This window comes from Nannospalax galili, unplaced genomic scaffold (genome assembly GCF_000622305.1).
Source record: "Nannospalax galili isolate Female #2095 unplaced genomic scaffold, S.galili_v1.0 scaffold634, whole genome shotgun sequence".
Taxonomy (NCBI): Eukaryota; Metazoa; Chordata; class Mammalia; order Rodentia; family Spalacidae; genus Nannospalax; species Nannospalax galili.
In genome coordinates this window covers 1,593,206-1,613,583 of record NW_008336853.1, presented here as the reverse complement: position 1 = coordinate 1,613,583, position 20,378 = coordinate 1,593,206, and the positions used below count along the sequence as shown (strand labels likewise).

The following is a 20,378-nucleotide window of genomic DNA, read 5'->3' as shown; positions in this document are numbered from 1 at the left end:
TTTATGTGTATGCATGTTTTGCCTGCATGTAAGTAAGTGCACCATGTCATGCAATGCCCACAGAGGACAGAACAGGCTGTCGGATCCCCTGGAACTGGAGTTACGAACAGTTGTTAGCTGCCATGTGGGTGCTGGGATTCAAATCCGGGTCTTCTGCAAGAACAAGCAGTGTTCTTAACCGCTGAGCCATCTCTCCAGCCCCAGTCCACCTTATTTTTTAAGACAAGGTCTTTCACTGGACCTGGGCCTTGCAGACTAGCCCAGGCTAGCTGGCCAGCAAGTCCTAGGGATCCCCCTATGTCCCACCCCCTCCAGTGCTGAGATTACAAGTGGATGCCACCATAGCTGGGCTTTTACGTGGGTGCTGGGAGTTGAATTCAGGTCCTCATATTTGTACAGCAAGTACTTTACTTTTGAGTTCCCCAGCCCGAGTGTATTTTTTCCCCCTATAATCTATACTTTCTTATTTTAGTTTCTAATTTTCTGTTAAATTTCTAAACTTGGGGGCCAGTGAGATGGCTTGGTGGATAAAGGTGCTTGCTGTTAAAGTCTGATGACCTAAGTTTGACCCCTGGGTCCTGCATTGTAGAAAGAGAACTGGTTCTTGCACATTGTCCTCCAACCATGTGCCAAGCACATCCCTACCCTGCAAACAATAAATAATAAATGTAACTATTTTTTTAAGTTTCTAAATTTTTATGGAGCTGGAGAGATGGCTCAGCAGATAAGGCACTGGCTACTCTTGCAGAGGACCCAGGTTTGGTTTCTAGCACCCACAGGGCAGTTAACAACCTCTCTAACTCCACTTGCAGGGGCCTCACTTGTGAGGGTCAAAGCTGCTCTGATTACAACATGGAAATGGTTATGCCTTGCACAGTGCTCCATAACACTCCACTCCTTTCTCTGGCTCTTACATTATTTTCACCACCTCTTCTAGAATGTTCCCTCAGCTTTGGAGAAGGTGATGCAGATGCCTAGTTATTTTCTTCCACTTGTGGCTAAGCATTGAGCCACTATGCTATGACAATAGTCATTTTATTCTCAATAGCTTGACCAGTTATACGTATCCACAGTAACCTTCGCCCACTGCAAAGAAGTTATTGTGACCAAACAAGGCATAAGCATAATTGTTTAGAAGACAATTTCACACATCATCTCCATGTAACTACAGTATCTTCCCTACTAGGGCCTATGACCTCCCCAGCTACAGATTTCTGCCTTACAGTACCAAACTTGGGTCTCCTTCTGTGGAGCAGGTTTCAAATCTAATTGGAAAGCATTTGGTTGTATCCATAACGATTTTGCCACTATTGTACCAGATACATGTCTTGGCATGCTGATGTTACCATGCTGAATCCACAGCTGAGCAGAACCCTGGCACCAAATGCTGCATTATTTTTCCTGGGGAGATGTGAAGAAATGTCTAGATAGACACCCAACAAGAAATCAAACAAATAGTTCCATTTGAGTCTAGCTTGGTGAAACAAGGAGTTTACTGGACTTGCTTACAGGAGCATGGCTGATCAGAACAGCAGCATTACAGAAAGGTCCCCCCCCAACATATTTCTATCCTTAAATCTATTCATATACTATATTACAATTTTTTTGTTTGTTTTTGTTTTTTTCTTTTTGAGACAAAGTCTCACTATATAGACCAGGATGGCCTTGAGATCACAAAGATTCACCTGCCTCTGCCTCCTTTCAAATGCTGGGATTAAAGGCATGTACCACCATACTCAGCTTATATTACAGTTTAAAAAGTTTTTTATTTTCTGGGTATAGTGGTACACACCTTTAGTTTCAGCACTCAGGAGGCTGAGGCAGGTGGATCTCTGTGAGTTCAAAGCCATCCTGGTCTACACAGCAAGTTCCAAGCCAGCTAGGGCTACAGGGAGACCCTGTCTCAAAAACAAACAGAAAACCCCACCAGCTTTTTAAAATTTATGTATTTATATGTATGCATGTTTTCCCTGCATGTATGTGAGTGTACCACATGTGTGCCTAGTGCCCTCAGAGGCCAGAAGAGGGCATCAAATTCCAGGAAACAGAGTTAAGGATGGGTGTTAGCTGCCATGTGGTTGCTGAGAATTGAATCTGTGTCTTCTGCAAGAGCAGCCAGTGCTCTTAACTGCTGAGCCATTTCTCCATCCGCACCCAAAAGTTTTCTTTTAACATATATTAATTGTACATAATAATGGGTTTTATTGTATTTTTATGCATGTACATAATGTTTATTGTATGGGAGGGGTGTTTGAGACAGAGTCTCCCTGTAGCCCGTCTCCCTGTAGCCCCAGCTGGCCTGGAACTAGCTATGTAGACCAGGCTGGCCTTGATCTCACAGATCCACCTGCCTCTGCCTCCACACCTGGCTTATAATGTATTTTGATAATATATCCCCCTCATTACCCTCTCTTCCCCCTCCCACTCCTGTTGATCCCCTTCCTCTTCCCAACTTTCAAGCCTCTTCCTCCCTCTCCTCCTCTCACTCTTCTCCTCCTACCCCCCCTTCTTTATGACCCAATGAGTTTCGTTAGGATTGTTTACACAACATGGATGAGAAGTTATTCACAGAGGCTCACTTTCTACTGGCTAGCATTTATAGGGCTAGAAAACACCATGCATACTGCTAGGGGGTAATTGTTGCCAACAGTCTTGCTCAGATATAAACCCCCTCCACCCCATATGTTAATGCCATCAGCATGCCAGACAAGATATACCCACTGGTATAATAGTGACATGACTGTTGTGGGTACAGTCAACTACCTTCTGATTGGATTTAAGGCCCGCTCCACAGGACGGAACTCATGTTTGGTACTTACACTAGGACAAAAACATATGACTGGAGATATCTTAGGTCCTAATGGGAGAAGTTACTATTGTTCCTTTGTGAAATGAGGATGACATGTTTGTCAAATTGCCTTCTAAACTTTGGTGCTTATGTATGCAGACTGTTGCTGCTGTCTTTTTTGATCGGGGACACTTCTTTTCACGGTGGAAAGTAAGGCAGTTCCTGAAAACTCAACCAGTTAAACTGCTGAGAACAGGTGACTCTTGATGTGGCATAATGGCTCAATACTCAGCCACATCTCTGTCACCCTTCCAAGTGTCAGAGAACATCATGGAAGGGGGTTAGAAAGAATGTAAGAACCAGAGGAAGAAGTGAAGTGTTGTTATTTCCTCTGAGGTGGACGTATTCATTGCCATTTTGAACCTGACTAGCTTACACAATCCCCTCACAGGATCAGGCCCACTAATGTTCCCTCATGGAAGGAAGGAGCGGACTCCTCATCCTCACAGGGCCTCTCCCTGGAAATATACAAGCAGTTAACAACTACTAGGAGGAAGAGAGACTCTTCTTCAGTGGTGCAACTGCCCCTAAGCAGCCAAGTGCTTGGAAATGACCCCAGTGATCCCATTGGCTCACTAAGCTAGACTTGGGTGAAACTATTTCTTTTGGTCTGTCATTGTCTTCTTGTTTGGGGGAAATAGGAATAGACTCCCCAGGAAAAGTCATGCAATAACTGGTAATCTCATAATTCAAGAGGCAGAAACAGAATCCCAGGCTCCAAGCCAGCCTTGGTTCCAAAGTAAGATCCTGCAAAAAAGAAAAGAAAAATGTCAACATCCATTACAGAGTTTTTTTTGTTTGTTTGTTTGTTTGTTTGTTTGTTTTGGTGTTTTTGAGACAGGGTCTCCGTGTAGCCACAGCTTACCTGGAACTTGCTATGGAGACCAGGCTAGCCTCAATCTCCCAGCAATCCACCTGCCTCTGCCTCCCAAGGGCTGATATTAAAGGTACATGCAACATGCCTGGTGTCCATTATAGATTTTTTTAAAAAGCAAAAACAAACAAGAACTAGTGTTAACTGCTGAGCCATCTCTCCAGCCCCATAAATAAATAAAATTTTAAATAGATAAATTTTAAAATGTTTAAAATGGTGGTGCAAGCCTGTAATCCTAGATACTTGGGAGTCTGAGGCAGAAGAATCAGGAATTCAAGGCTGTCCTTAGGTACATAATGAGTACAAGACCAGTCTGGGAAAATTACTAAGATTCTTACTCAAAATAGAAACTAAAAAGGCTGCTGAGGGGGGCTGGAGAGATGGCTCAGCGGTTAAGAACACTGGTTATTCTTGCAGAAGACACGGGTTCGAATCCCAGCACCCACATGGCAACTAACAATTGTTTATAACTCCAGTCCCAGGGGATCCAACAGCCTCTTCTAACCTCCACGGGTATTGCAGGACACGGGTGCACTTACCTACATGCAGGCAATACACGCATACACATAAAATAAATAAAAGTTTTTTAAAAGTCTGGGACTAGAGAGATGGCTCAGCAGTTAAGAGCACTGACTGCTCTTGCAGAGGACCCGGGTTCAATTCCCAGCACCCACATGGTGGCTACGAACCGTCCTTAACTCCAGTTTCAGGAAAATCCGAAGTCCTCTTCTGACCTCCGCAGCAACATGCAGGCAATACACTCATACATTCATATAAAAATAAATAAATAAATAAATAATAAACAAAACTTTAAAAGCCTGCTGAGGATATGCATCAGTGGTTCAAGGCTTGCCTGATTTCAATGCTCAGGACCACAGTCTGAAGGTGCATCAATCTGATACTTACAGCTGAGGAACGGCAGTAAGAAAATGTTATATGTCCATAATTAAATTGTTATGTTTCTGTAAGAGCAGAAAATGTCATGTGTACAGTAAAAACATTGCAATTCATAACAGACACTACTCTACAATCTGAGCCGAGGCGTCTCAGGCAGTGTTTGTTGGTGTTATACAGTGTGACATGTGCAGTGACAACCACTACATGTTGTGTGTTCAGACTGCAATGACGTGCAATGTGACCAGAAAAACCTTGAATTCATTACACATTTGCTTTTGAATTAGTTTTTGGTCACTGGGAGTTCAGGAACCTTTTACTGTGGCCAAAGTTTTCAAGGTCCACAGTTTAAGAAGCTAGGGTCTAATATACATGAGGCCCTGGATTTGAACCCCTGCGTCGCAAAACAAAGGAACTCTCCTTAGTCTTAGTTTTCTACAGATGAACTTACAGCAAACATGGTATTTAATAGAACACTAAAATGCTTCCTCTGAATCCCCACAATGAGTGCTGGAACTAAAGGCATGTGCTACAATGCCCAGCTCCTAGTAAATACTTAACTACACTAAGTAAAAGTAAAATTGAGACCACAAAGGGGCCAGAAGCAGGTATTACAGTTATCTAGTGAAACATCTGTTAACCATTGAATGCAAGCATTGCATTGATGCAAGCAGTAAATTGCACAGCTTGCTGCAGCATCTGCTTCTGTAAACACAATGACTGCTTGACCACAAAAGGATTTCTTATAATGGCTTACATACACATAGATATTTGTGCTGAAAGTCACATAGACTATAGTCTAAATGCACCAGTGCCATAACTGTTAAGAAATGACATAAGGTCAGGCATGGTAGTGCACGCCTTTAGTCCCAGCACTTGGAGGCAGAGGCAGGTGGATCTCTGTGTGATCGGGGCCAGTCTGGTCTCCATAGTGAGTTCCAGGCCATCGGGGGCTATAGGGAGATCCTGTCTCAAAAAGACCAAAAAAAAAAAAAAAAAAAAAAAAAAAAAAAAAAAGATGTGAAAACCAGTATGGGTTTCTGTAATTGAGGCCCAGAACCTCAGAGCGTTAGCTTGTCTGGGTCCAAAAGCATAATAAAAAGTAAGTTCTCCAACTCTCCAGGAGAGGGCTTCATTTCTCGCTGCCTGGTTTTCTACAACACTTCTAATCAATATGAGGAGTCAGGCCAACAGGCTGAAGCAAACTGACATACTGCAAATGTTTTAGAGCCTTTCTCATGTTGGGCGGGGAAGAACAGGAATTGACTGCCAGGAAACCGCTAAACGATGATAGGGGGGCTCTCTGGCTTCTCTCATCCCTCATCTCTCCTTCCCAGGATCAGAACCAGAGTGAAAGCAACAGGCAGTCGGATCTCCCATCAGATAATGCTTGGATTGGGGCTGTAGATGTAACTCAGTGGTACAGCATTTGCCCAGCAGATGTACAGCCCTGGGTTTTGGTCACCAGCATTGAAAGTGAGGAGGAGAGGGAGAAGAGGAGGAGGAAGACGGAGGAGGAGGAAGAGGAAGGAAAGTGTTGCGGGTTCTCCTCAGGCCAGCTGTGAAGACCCTGACCTGGATCGGGTCCCCTGCCAATTACGGGGAGCAAGAGGCGTGGAGTCGGGTAGAAGCAAGCACTAGGGGAGGTGCAGGAGGGGGCGGGCGTTACAGTTCCCTTTTCTCCACCCCCAAGTCCCTTTAGTCAGCGTATCGTTGTCTGATTGGTCCACACAGTCTGTCGGCAGTCATTGGGCTCCAGAGCAGGGTACGGAGGCCTGGGCTCCTTTTGGCAGGCTATTTGTGGACCAAGAAGTGAAGTGAATTCTCGCTGAATCCCGGGGCTCTGGGTCAGCACCATCTTTGGAGGCCTCCTGCTACAGGAGAGAAAGAAGAAGGAGGAAGAAGAAACAGTAAATAGAGGAGGAGAAACAGAATGACGTTTGGATTATATTTTAGTACAAGAAAGGACCTTGTCCTGTTTGTTCATTCACAAGAATCGTGCTCTAGAGAGCGTAAACAAGCTCCCAAGAGCCCCCTGTCGCTTAGTTGCCATGCTCCCTCTTGGTCAGAAATAGAGGCTAGTTCATCCCCTGTAAATGGTCCCAAGTGCTAGTGGCTACTCTGCCAGCTCCAAGGATGAAGATTCTGGAGTTAAAAACTGGTCCATGGAGGGGCAAAACACATCAGTACTGCAGCATGGTCAATGACATACCTGTGTCCAGCTGACATCACAGGCAGCACCAGGACCGGGTTGCACTTGAATTGTGACATCAGCAAAACTGGAGCAGTCCTCAAGGAAGGGGGTGCCCCGACAGGGAGACCACGAAACAGCAGCACAGGGAAAGGTAAGTCTCCAAGTGGGGCACAGGGCAATGGATGGGGACTGCTCCAGGACCTGGTGAGGGAGGCTGAGGCCAGTTCCCGGTGCCTGAGTGTCCCAGGTTCATTTTCTTCTTACCCAGGGCATCAAAGTATCTGGCTGTCGCTGACATGCAGAAGATTTCACATAAGTTCTTGCACTTCTGATCTTTCTTCCAAGGTGCCAAGATGACACCCTCCCCATGTCATGATGTCCTTCCTTCTTTACCCTTTTACCCACAACTGGGGCTGAGCCATGGAAATCAGTTCCTACTGTCTGCCCGCAAGGGGGCTGGCTACTGAGACAGCCCTGTACCCCATGGGCTCTTTCCAAGAGGACTGTGCCTCACCCCCAAAGCGAGGCTTTCTCTGTCTCCTCAGGATCAGCCCAGGACCAAGTCCCAACCCCACAGCTCCCTGCCCAGGCCTCCAGATCGGCCCAAGTTCAGCTCCTGATGAGTAGCAACAGCAGCCAACGCATGTTGGAAGACCAAGTCCTCTGTCCCATTTGCCTGGAAGTGTTCTGAGACCCAGTCACCACAGCATGCGGTCATAACTTCTGCATGACTTGCTTCCAAAGTTTCTGGGACCACCAGGCTGCCATAGGCGAGACACACTACTGCCCCCAGTGCAGAGAGAGCTTCCCCACCAGGCCCCTCCTGTGCAAGAATGTCATCCTCGGGGAGATGGTGGCCTGCTTCACCCAGGCCAAGGGCTAGACTTCAGGGCCCTTGTGGAACCTGGCTGGGCCCACGGATGTGCCCTGTGACTTCTGCTCCCCACAGAAGCTCCCATCTGTCAAGTCATGCCTGCAGTGCATGGCTTCCTTGTGTGAGAAACACTTGCGCAGCCACTTTGAAGACCAGCTCTTCCAGGACCATCAGCTGCTGGAGCCTGTGTGGGATCTCAAGTCCCGAACAAGGAGGGCCCTGGGCTCTCAGAGGCTGTCACATTTCCTTGGAGGAAAATTATACAGCTAAATCCAGGCTTTGTGTATCTGCCTATAGTCAAATATAGCCTTAAGAGGCTAAGGCAGGAGAAGCTTGACTTTGAGGAGTCTGGGCAGTACAGACAACATAACAAGACACTCTCTCAAAAAAAAAAAAAATTAGGCAAGCTGGGTGTGGTGGCATAAGCCACAGCACTCGGGAGGCAGAGGCAGGTGGGTCTCTGTGGGTTCAAGGCCAGCCTGGTCTACATAGTGAGTTCCAGGCCAGCTGGGGCTACAGGAGACCCTGTCTCAAAAAGACCAAATTAAAAAAAAAAAATTGGGATTGGTGAGATGGCTCAGAGGGTATATGTGCTTGCCACCCGGATGACCTAAGTTCTATCCTGAGAACCCACATAAAGGTAGGAGAAAACACATTCCCCAAAACTGTTCTCTGACCTTAAGTGAACCACGACATGCACATATGCCCACATAATAATAAAGTTTTGGGGGATTTTTGGTCTTTTTGAGACAGGGTCTCCCTGTAGCCCCAGCTGTCCTGGAACTCACTATGTAGACCAGGCTGGCCTTGAACTCACAGAGATCTGCCTGCCTCTGCCTCCCATGTGCTGGGATTAAAGGCATGCACCACCACGCCTGGCTTATAATAAATTTTTTAAAAGTTTTTTTAAAATATTTTATTTTATGTGTATGAGTGTATTGCCTGCATGTATGTGAGTGCACCCATGTCGTGCAATGCCACGGAGGTCAGAAGAGTGCTTCGGATTCCCCTGGAACTGAAGTTAAGGATGGTTCGTAGTCGCCATGTGGGTGCTGGGAATCGAACCTGGATCCTCTGCAAGAGCAGTCAGTGCTCTTAACCACTGAGCCATCTCTCCAGCCTCCATAATAATAAATTTTAAAGATTTGTTTTTTACTAAGTTTATTTTACTTTTCATTATACATGGCGGGGGGAGTATGTGCATTTGTGTGCAGTTTCCTTGGAGGCCAGAAGAGGGAGTTGGATCTCGTGGAGCTGGAGTTACAGTGGTTGTGAGCCACCATGTGGGTGCTGGGAACTGAACTCTGGCCCTCTGTAAGAACAGCAGAAACTTTTAACCACTGAGCCATCTCTCCAGCCCCCTAATTTTTTTTTTATGTGTGTGTGTGTGTGTGTGCCACATAAGTGTAAGTGCCCTCAGAGGCTAGAAGAGAGCATCTGATCCTTTAGGGGTGGAGTTACAAGCAGGTGTGAGCTTCGAACATGGGTGCTAGGAACCGAACTTGGGAAGAACAGCAAGTGCTTTTAACAGAAGAGATATATCTTCATCTCCTGTAATAATTTTTTAAGTTAGGTGGCTGCTGGTGTGATGGGTTATATTAGGATATGAAAAGGCACTGGTACATTAAGTGAAGGAGGGATGCAGAACTGCATGTCAGACATCTACACTGGCATCATCAACATAGAAGCACAGAAGCTGAAGCCAGGTGTGGTGACACATGCTTGTAGGGGGGCTGAGGCAAGAACACTGCTTGAGTTCTAAGCCTGCCCGGTCTACATAGTGAGTTCCAGGACAACCAGGGCTACATAGTAAATGCCTCAGAAACAACAAACAAGAAAGCAAAACAAAACAAAAACAAAAACTAGGTATAGTGGCACACTCCTGAAATACTAAAAACACTTAAAATCTCAGGCAGGAAGACCTGAAGTTCAGGCCAGCCTGGACTATATAGGAAAACATGTCTCAAAAGATAAAGAAAAAAAAAAAAAAAAAAAAAAAAAAAAAAAAAAAAAAAAGACTGGCTCTGTCAGTAAAGTGCTTCCTGTGTAAGCATAAGGACCTGAGTCCAACCCCCAGCATCCACAAAAAAGCCAGGCAATGGTGGTGTGCACCTGTAATCCCAGCACTGGGAAAGAGGAGACAGGAGGGTCCCTGGGGCTTGCTGGCCAGGCAGTCTAGCTGAATCAATGAGCTCCAGGTTCAGTGAGAGACCCTGTCTCAGAAAATAAGGTGTGGGGCTGGAGAGATGGCTCAGTGGTTAAGAGCACTGGCTGCTCTTGCAGAGGACCTGGGTTCAGTTCCCATCAACTGCATGGCAGCTAACAACTGTCCGTAACTGCAGTTTAGGGGATCCAATGTCCTCTTCCGGCCTCCATAGGCATTACATGAACATGGCGCACTTCCATACGTATAGGTAAAACACACACATACAATAAAAATAAATAACATTTATGATAAGGTAGAGAACTATTAGACACCCGGTATTTATCTCTGGCCTCCATACATGCATGCAACTCACACATACAGCCCCCCCACACACACACAAAATTGCAAACATATCAAGTTAAATTAGTTAACTCCCTCCCCCTTTCTTTTATTCCCCCCCACACACACAAGGCAGGGTCTCATGCAGCCCAGGCTAGCCTAGAACTCCCTACTCCCTACCCTATGTAGTTTCAGATGATCTTGAACTTCTGATCCTTCTGCCTTTACCCTCTGAGTGCTGAGGAGTGTACCACCACATCTTGTTCTTCATTCTTCAACTTTCAAAATTTAATGTTTATATTCCTTTTAAAACTATTTTTTGGTGCGCACCTTTAATCCCAGCACTTGAGAGGCAGAGGCAGGCAGATCTCTGTGAATTTGAGGCCAGCCTGGTCTACATACGAGTTCCAGGCCAGCTGGGGCCACAGGGAGACCCTGTATCAAAAAGACAAAAAAAAAATTATTTTTTTTAATTATTTTTATTTTATGTGTATGAGTGTGTTGCCTGCATGTATGTGAGTGCACCACTGTCATGCAGTGCCACAGAGGTCAGAAGAGGGCTTCGGATTCCCCCAGAACCGGAGTTAAGGACCGTTTGTAGCCACCATGTGGGTGCTGGGAATGGAACCCGGGTCCTCTGCAAGAGCAGTCAGTGCTCTTAATCACTGAGCCATCTCTCCAGCCCCATTATTATTTCTATTTTATGTGTATGAGTATATTACCTGTATGTAAGTAAGTGCACCCATGTCATGAAATGCCCATGGAGGTCAGAAGAGGGCGTTGGATTCCCTCTGAAACTGGAGTTACAGATGGTTGTTAGCTGCAATGTGAGTGCTGGGAATTGAATTCTGCAAGAGCAGCCAGTGTTCTTAACTCACCAAAGCACTGTTCTGAGATGTACTGTAATAAGGCAAGTAGCCGTGGGCTTACATAGAAAGACTGGACCTGGGCAACACTACCCTGAAGGTACCCAGGAGATTATATACATGCTCTGGCTACCTGACCTCACCACCTCTTGCCAGGCTCAAGCCACTGAACACTTCCCAGCCCCTTCCTATGTCCTGAAGCCCTGTGGTCATCACTGTCAGGAGCAGACCTGATTCCTATGAATGGGGAGGCAGTCCCTCAGGGTGAGTGATGAAGAGTAAAGACGTGGAGATCATGGGCCATCTGCCCTCTAACTCTGGTCTCTTTCTCACCGAAACCAAGCACGCAAATGCAAGGGGTACATCCCTTCTGGGATGGCCAGTAAGGCTTCTCTGAAGCTCCCTCCCTGAATCAGCCCCACCCCACCCCCTCTGCCCCCCCCACATGTTGCAGGTGGAAGTTTGGAAGATGCAGGCCAATGTGGAGAATCAAATGCTGATCATCGCCTCTGACAACCAGAAGCACCAGGGGCAGGTGGTCTTTGTCTCGGTGAGATAGGCCACCAAGCCGGGTCCAGGTTGTCCCAATATCCTCCATCAAGCTCATGGGACCTCCCAGAAGCTAGAGGGGATGGTCGGGAATTGGAAAGGGACAGGACAGAGACAGGATGCCTGGATGGGCTATGGGCCCGGATAGTGAGGTACAGGAGTAGGGTTCAGGGATGTCGCCCTACACATCCACCCCAGAAGCTGATCCAGACAATGCGCGATGAAGTGAACACCTGCTTCTCGGAGATCATTCAAGAGGTCAAACAGCTGCAGATAAAGGTCTTGGATTTTGTGGAGAAAGAGGAGGCAGCTGCCCTAGGAAAGCTGGGTAGCTCTATCCAGCAAAGTCACAGCCGGCTCCTAAAGTTGGAGGGGGGCAGTATCTGGCTCCACAGCCTGCTCACCAACAGGAGTGATGAACAATTCCTGCAGGCAAGACCCCTCTCTGGACCAGGCCCTGTCCCGGCCTCCACATTCCCTCCACCCACCCACAGATAGATATATCCAGAGCAGGAACAAAATGATCAGGGTACAGGGATGCATCACCTTAGCCATCTCCTGACTCAGGGAGCCCCCAGGCCGACATCCAGAGTTCACACCAATAACCTGTTTCTTGCTGTGCTGCAGAGCTCAGTCTTCACCTTGCTTTCCTGCTTTTGATTCTCAGGAAAAGACGGAGTGTGTCCTGGGATTCTGAGCATATAATACAATCTTCCCCAGACCACAGCCAAAAGTGAGGTCAGGCCAGTCTATGTCCTTTTCCTACCCAGCCCTGGTGTGGTGTTACTGCAAGGTGGGGAGTGGGAGGTGAAGGGAGGGATTGGGGGGGGCAGGTACTAGGCGAGATGGCTGGCCCAGAAATTGGCAGCATCTTCCCCTACACACGGGGACTAAACCCTATGCCAGGGACCTCCTAACACAGAACTCCTTCCTTAAATTGCCATCACACCTCTGGGTAGATTTCAAGGATCCTTGCTTACCATGTCCCTCCCTGCACAGCAGGATAAACTTAGCAATGATTTTGACTGAGCAGTGATAGGCTCATCTGAAATCCACTGTTTTCTACAGCAGCCAGACTTTTACTCAAGTCCTAACCTAAGATGTCTAAACAACCAGCAAGAGATAGGTGTCCACATTTGAATATGGGCAACTTCTGCCTGCCCACGGTTTGGGGGCTGAGTGGGCTCCTGCTTGGGCAGAGGCAAATGATAATATTACCTGCTCTTCTCTACAAAGCAGGAGTTCCCCAGACTGAAGCACTTCCCAGCCTGCACCGAAGCCTTGATGGGTACCGACTGTGAGGAGACACAGAGCTTCCTCCAGCTGCCAGAAACCTTGGCACAGCTCCGCATCCAGCTAGTGGACATAGGTCTCAGCTTCATTAACCAGCTCCTCCTGAAGGGTCAGTTTCTGGGCTGTCTGGAGTCTTGCAGCTTGGGAGTGGCACCACCCTGGCTGAGCAGTGACTGTGGAGCCTTACCTGCCTGTGTGCATTTGCCCCAGGCCACACCGGCTCCAGGATGCCCAAGCCTCTCTCCAAAAAGTTGCTATACTATAAGAGGGTCCTCAGCAAAGCTCCTCCATCTCCCCCCAGGCATCAAGATGAACTCCTATGAGCTACTGCCTCCAGCTGTGGACAGGAAAACACTTCTCCAGTGTGAGTTCTCAAACCCAAGGTCAACCTGGGGGAGGGGGGAAGGAGAAGGACCCCTGGGTGTTTCTCCTGCATTCAGGCCTCCAGAGCATTGCCTGATGTCTCTTTCCTGACCTCTCACTGCAAAGTGTGGCCCTCAAAAGGACTTAACCTGGGCTCCAGGCCTTGTTAAGAAGGGGCAGAGACCCTGTCCCTTCCTACCTCAAAGTTGGCTCTTCTGTGGCTCTCTGAACCTTGTTTGAACATCTGCCCTCACTCGGGTGCTTGCCAACTGAATGGGCTCTGTCCAGTTCTTCTCAGATTCAAGCTCTCCATTTGAAGTCCCAGTAAGCCCTCTCCCTGGCCTGGCCCTGAGGCTAAATCCTAACAGTGTCTCAGATATTGAGGGTCAAGGTTATATCATCTTTGCCGCGAGTCACCTCAGCCAAGAGCCCTTCACAGTGTCTCAGTCCCACTCAGACTCATCCTGAACAAATAAAAAGAGATTGTTAGGGTCTGGTGGGAGGGGAGGGGGACTCCAAACTCCCCAGCGTCTCCAGCAAGGTGCAACATTTGTACAGGGACCCATCCATCCTTTCTGCAGACTATCTGGCTGCAGCCCTGCCAGAGTTAGATTTTAAGGGGTAGATAAAGCCAGGTGTGGTGACTCATGTCTGTAATCCAGCACTTGAGAGGCTGAGGCAGAATGACTGCCTCAAATTCAAGGTCAGCCTGGACTACATTGTGAGTTCCAGGGGAGAGCCTGAGCTCAAACATAGATGGTGGGGGGGTGCCACTTCTAGGAACTGGGGGCTGCAGCATCCTGAGATTTCTGTGCACGTGCCCTGCACCTTAGCCACCCCTCTGTGCTGGGAACCATGACCATGACTCCCTTGACCCCCACCACTCCCCCCGACCTCACCCCAGGTTACTGCAACCTGAACTTCGACCCCTCCACGGCCAGCGAGGAACTGTTCCTGTTCACGGAAACGCACTCTGTGCTGAACTTGGGCATCCTCCTGGAGCCCTCGGCCACCAACAGCCCTTTACCGGGCTTCAAGCAGTGGCCGCAGGTGCTCTGCTACCCGTGTTTGTCGGAGGGCTGCCACTACTGGGAAGCCGAGGTGTCCAACTCGTGGATGTGACTCGGCGTCACATACCGCCGCAGCGCTCCGCTGGGCAGCCGCCCCCGCCGCAACATCGTCTACCTCCTGGGCCGCAACCCCGACTCGTGGTGCCTGGAGTGGGACTCGCTCAAGTTCTCGGTGTGGCACAACAACATGCAGACAGTGCTGCAGGGCTCCTACCATCACACGCTGGGTGTGGCGCTCGACTTGGGCGCCGGCTGCCTTTCTACGGCGCGGCAGGCGGAATGAGCCTCCTCTACCCCGCGGTCATGGTCAGCAGCGGAGCCTCGCTCACCCTCAAGCAGTACTCCGAGGCATAGGCAGCGCCCGCTGGCTCAGGGATGCTGCCAATAAAGCTAGACTCTGCGGACTTTGCTGGACAGGAGCACGGGGGATGGGGGCTGGCCCCTGTGTGGTCCCCCTGAGCCTAGGATGCAACTGGGTGGCCCACTTGCTTCTAGGTCCTATGTCTGAACTCTACCGGTGGCACCTGCCTGGGAATTCCCAATAGGATGTCCTGAACCAGGCTGGAGTTCCCTTGGGGATGGCATACCCCGCCCCCCCACCTTCAGATGGGAACGACATTAAATGCTCAGCCCACCACCCATTCCCCACCCCAGCAGAGGTCCCTGGCATTGGTTCTCTCTGCCCAGGTTTGTCACCCAACACTGTCCCCAAAGGCTTGGGCCTAGTGGAATAGCCTCTGGCTCCTCTCTCTCCAGGTGACCATACTGTTGATGTGGAAGTGGACAGAGCAGGGGAGAGCTGGTCAGTCTGAGTTCCAGCTTAACTGAGGGTGGGGAATTTAAGGCTGAGGAGCCCCAGGTCTATCAGATACCAAGGCCAGTGGGCTGAAGACCTGGGTCCAGGACAAGCTGGATGGGGAAGCCACCATACTGGGTGGGATCTACATCACCCACCACCCTCTTTATGGTACATCAGAGTAGTTCCCTGCCCCAGTCATCAGCCCACCTCACTCAGGGACTGGCCTTTGTCATCTAACCTGCTCAGTGGAGTATGTGGAAGTCTGTACAGAGGTTGCACCCAGGCTGCTGCCAAGGGGCCCTCTCAGAGGGCAACTAGTGGGATCAAAGCCTTACCCAGTGAGAAACTGCCTCTGAATTTCCAGCCTCAACCAGCCACAGTTCCTGTGGGTCTAAAGCAAAGCCTCAGTAAAGTTAATGATCCATTCCAGAAAGGAACTGATACAAGTCACAGGAGCGAAAGCCCCTAAGGCATCTGGCAGCCAGGCCCACCAGGAGGGTGCTTCGGAATTCAACTCCTGCCCTGCCCGTTCCTGGAGAAATTGGTGACCCTGTTTTCTCCTTGAGGCACTCCTTTTAGGGTGGGCAAGGAAGGAAGGGAAGGAAGACGTGTGCTCTGAAGGTCTCCTTAGATGCAGTTCTTTGGGTGCCTCTGAGCAAGCTCTGGCTGTAAACCAGTGCTTACGTCCCTGGAAGTCTTCCCTCCGCCCCAGTGACTTGCTTCTCAGAGGCTGCTGTCCCCGTAGGGTAGGGTATAAGGCTATGAAAATCTTTCGCCATATTGAAAGAGCTTTTCTTTGATCCCCAAATGCCTAAATCTTGGCTTCTGACTCCCACCTTCATTCTTCCCGGGTCAAGAGGTGAGCCAGCAGAGCATCATGGGTCATACCTATTATCCCAGCATATCTGAGGCTGAGGCAGGAGGACTGCTCCAAGTTCCAGGCCAGCCTGAGCTATATAGTGAGACTCTGTCTCAAAGGGTTGCAAGGAGCTAGGCATGGTATTGTGTGTCTATAGTCCTAGCACTTGAGAGATGGAAGCAGGAGGATCAAGAATTCTGGGTTATCCTCAGCTACATAGTTTAAGTCCAGCCTGGACCACACAAGACCCTGCAAATGGAAGGGAGGGAGGGAGGGAGGGAGGGAGGGAGGGAAAGAAAAAGAAGGAAACAGAAACAGGAAGGAAGGAAGGAAGGAAGGAAGGAAGGAAGGAAGGAAGGAAGGAAGGAAGGAAGGAAGGAAGGTAGGTAGGTAGGTAGGTAGATCAAGAAGAGCCAGAGCCAGAGCACTGAGTGTTCTTTATGGCAGTGCTGAGGTGAGGAACCACACAGGAGGTGAACACACAGCCTAAGTAGACAGCAGAATGACGTGACCAAAGTCCTTAGGTCTAGGGAACTGACAAGGGAGGCTACTTTGTCACCTCCCCAGCTCCTAAGAATATGTAGCTATAGGGTGGTGTGTGCTAAGTCATGGTTTCGCGGAGCACACATCCAACGGTGCAGGGATGTTTCTTGCTTTCTAAATAACTTTCTTATTTGGGGTCCACATCCCCTAGGAGTCCACATGGTAGCACTGGGGAGTCCTCAAACCAGCAAACCAAAATGTCAGGGTCCTTTGGTCATGACTCAGCACACAGCCTCCCAGGTGAAAGTATCAGAGAGGGGTAGAAGTAATATTGGAGATGGAAAAACTAATTATACTCATTTGATCAGTACACATTATATGTGGACTGGGCTGGGGGTATAGCTCAGTGGTAGAGTGATTGCCCAGCATGCCAGAGGTCCTGGATGCAATCTCCAGAAGAGCAAAAATAAATCACTATACATAAACTGAATTATTGGAGAGATGGCTCAGTGGTTAAGAGCACTGGCTGCTCTTGCAGAGGACCTGGGTTCGATTTCCAGCACCCATGAGGCAGCTAACAACCAACCATCCATAACTTTAGTTCCAGGGGATCCAACGCCCTCTTCTGATCCCCTCAAGCATTACACAATATGGGTGCACTTAAACATGTAGGCAATACACTCATACACATAAAATAAAAATAAAATCTATTAAAAATACTATACTCCGTAGATAAGTTCAAATATATTGTCAACTTTCAGGGGTGACAAGTTCAGCTAGTGAACCCTACTTCTCCCATCCCATTCCTCAAGGTGGAGCTAGGGTGAAAACGCTCTCTGGAATGCCACCTGTTATAGGACAGAGTTCGTAAAAAAATCACCAACATCTCTTTAAGAAAAGTAGCAAGGTAAATTTTAATTTTCGACCAGCCGGGCTGTCTATCTCGGGAGTAGAAGCAGCCCTGATGATTGTCAGGTCAGAGTTTTTATAGGATTACAGAATTATTATTAAAACAGGACATTTGTGAACCAATCAGGTTTGTACAACATAGCAGAATTTTGACTCTATTAATCAACAACCAATCATTATACAGACAAGTGATACAGTCATATAACTTGGCAATCAACTTTGTGACCTTAAAACTGGCCAACTGTTTTAGACTGGTTAGTAAAAATGTATAATGTCTGGAATTATCACATTCCATGGTTCATGGCAAGGGCAAATTTCCAAGGCCCAAGGTTGCCCCCCTTTTCCTTTTGGTGTGGAGCAAAGTTGCTGCTGAAATGGCTCTGAACAAAATGGAGTAACTCAGGGAAGTTTGCTGAGCCAGTTCACCACCCACAACTTCAAGTTCTCCTGTTCCCGAGTTAGGACTTAGTGATACTGTTTCTTTGCTGGAGACGTCATACAGAAGTCAAGGCTTACTCATGCTCAGCACACACTCTACCACTGAGCTGTACTCGTCAGTGAATATATTTCTAACCTAAATCTTTGGTTTGATTTGGGGGTTTGTGTGTTTTGTTTCATTGTGTTTTGAGACAGGGTCTCATTTAATAGTAAATAGCCCAGAGCAGCTTTGGACTCAACTGTAATTGAAACTAGCCTTGAACTTTTGATCCTCCTGCTTCCGCCTGCCTAGTGCTAAGATTACAGGAATGCATCACCATGACCAGCCTTCTCTATCATGAATCTGAAATGAATGTCTCCAGATTTTTGGTTTTTGTTTTGTTTGAGACAAGGTCTCACTATGTAGCCCTTGCTGGCCTGGAACTGGCTATATAGACCAGGCAGGCTTGGAACTCACAGAGATCCACCTGCCTCTGCCTCCTGAGTGCTAGGATTAAAGATGTGCACCACCACATCAAGCAGTTATTTTTAAAAGTTCTTCATTTTTTGACAGGTATAATAGTGCATGCCTTTAATCCCAGCACTTAGGAGGCAGAGGCTTGCATATCTCTGTGAGTCTGAGACCAGCCTGGTCTACATAGTGAGTTCCAAATCATCCAGGGCTACATAGTGAGGCCCATCTCAAAAAGCCAAAATCAAAACAAAAAACCAAAAATGTTCACATTCTATACCATTCCTTAAGATGGCATTCATGTATCACTTGGATAATAAAGCAACATCTTGCCATTTCTGATTGTAAAAGCAATTTTTCTTTCAATGAAAAATTGAAAAAAAAATTGCACTTTCTTGCAATAGTGCATACTTTGTGCCAGTCATATTCCTAGGAAATGGAACATGGAGGACATATTAACTCATTTCATCTTCATAGTAACCTTATGCATATGTATTCATCAGCCCCACAATGGGGAAACAGATGAACAGTTAGGAGGACCTCACAAGGTCATAAACATATACCACTGCTAAGCCCAGGGTCCCACCCAGGCAGTCTGCCTCTTTAAATACTGTGTGTCCCACTTCCCCCATTCATTACAGAAGACTTGCACAATGTGGAAATACAGTGATGGGGAGATATGGGAGGAGTTGGGCATGGATTTGATCAAAACACCTTATATGCATGTATGAAATTCTCAATAAATTTTTAAAAAGAGAAGAGGTTAGGGACACTGGATCTCCCTACTAATGTGTGTTTCCTCCAGACTGAATTATAGTCAGTTGATGAGCCAGGCTGGATTAGTGGGCTTGAGGACCAGGAAATGCATGCTAGCTCTCCATCCACGTGCCTGGAATTAGCCCAGAGGGTATTTACAGCCAGTATCTACTTCAGTGCAGTACCTGGGGAAGTGTTATTGATTGACACTTTGGTAAATACTGCTATCTATAATTTCACAGATCATTAATAAAAAATGCAACTACTTAAAAAAAATAAATAATTTGGGGCTGGAAAAAATCAAAGAAAACTACTACCCTGTTCTGGTGTCACATGTCTGTAATTCCAACAGTTGAGAGGTAGAAACAGGAGGTTGAGAAGTTCAAGCCTAGCCTCAGCTGCATAGTGAGTTCAAGGCCAGCCTAGGATACATGAAACTGGGTCTCAAAGTAAAACAAACAAAAACCTTGCATCAACAAAACTACACATAATGTACTCCTCCCTAAGATTCTTTCCTGGAGTATTTCCCTTTAGACTTATGTAGACAGAGTTGTGAATCAGCTACAACTGTAGAAAGCTGTAACAGTTACAACTCAAATCATAACATTTTCCTGGGATATTTTTTTGATGGGGGGGGATGAAATGGAGTCCTAATATGTAGCCCTGGCTAGCCTCAAACTTCCAGTAGTTTTCCCGCCTTAGCCACTGTGCTGGTGGGTGCCACTAGGCAGGTGTGTGCCACCAAGCCTAGCCCAAATTACATTCTAATAGAAAAACTGGCTTGTTCACCTGTAGGCAATATAACCTTCTATCCTACAAACATGCCCTATGGTTTTGTTTAATCTTTAGCTCATGTCTCTTATACTGACTTCACCCCTGGTACCAATGAAATTTTATTCACAAAACTAGGATATCAGAGCTGGAGAGATGGCTCAGCAATTAAGACCATTGACTGCTCTTACAGAGAACCCAGGTTCGATTCCCAGCACCCACATAGCCACATGGCGGCTAACAACCATCTGTAACTCCAGTTCCAGGGGATCTGACGCCCTCTTCTGACCTCCTCAGGCATTGCATGACATGTGTACACTTACACACATGCAGGCAATACACTAATACACATAAAGATAATAAATAAAAATATTTTTAAAAGCCAGCATGGTGGCTTAACCTTTGATCCCAGCACGCGCGAGGCAGAGGAAGGCAGATCTCTGTGAATTCAAGGCCGGCCTGGTCTACATAGTGAGTTCCAGGACAGCTGGGGCTACAGGGAGACCCTGTCTCAAAAAGACCAAAAAAAAATTTTTTTTAATTAAAAAAAAGCTAGGTTATCAGTCATTCCATGGGCCATAATTTATTGGGGTTGGGGGGGT

At 47.5% G+C, this 20,378-nt stretch overlaps 1 protein-coding gene across 1 annotated transcript; it reads left to right on the top strand.

Annotated features, from left to right (window-relative positions):
- The first annotated feature begins 5,886 nt into the window (after positions 1-5,886).
- On the top strand, positions 5,887-16,195 carry LOC103732790 (E3 ubiquitin/ISG15 ligase TRIM25-like). Its single transcript, XM_029562666.1, is given in 9 exon segments — positions 5,887-6,961; positions 7,356-7,949; positions 8,257-8,324; positions 11,490-11,585; positions 11,783-12,016; positions 12,824-12,986; positions 13,179-13,241; positions 14,145-14,564; positions 14,567-16,195. Coding segments are annotated over 9 exon segments (1,878 nt in total). The 5' UTR covers positions 5,887-6,819; the 3' UTR covers positions 14,665-16,195.
- The last annotated feature ends 4,183 nt before the right edge of the window (positions 16,196-20,378 follow it).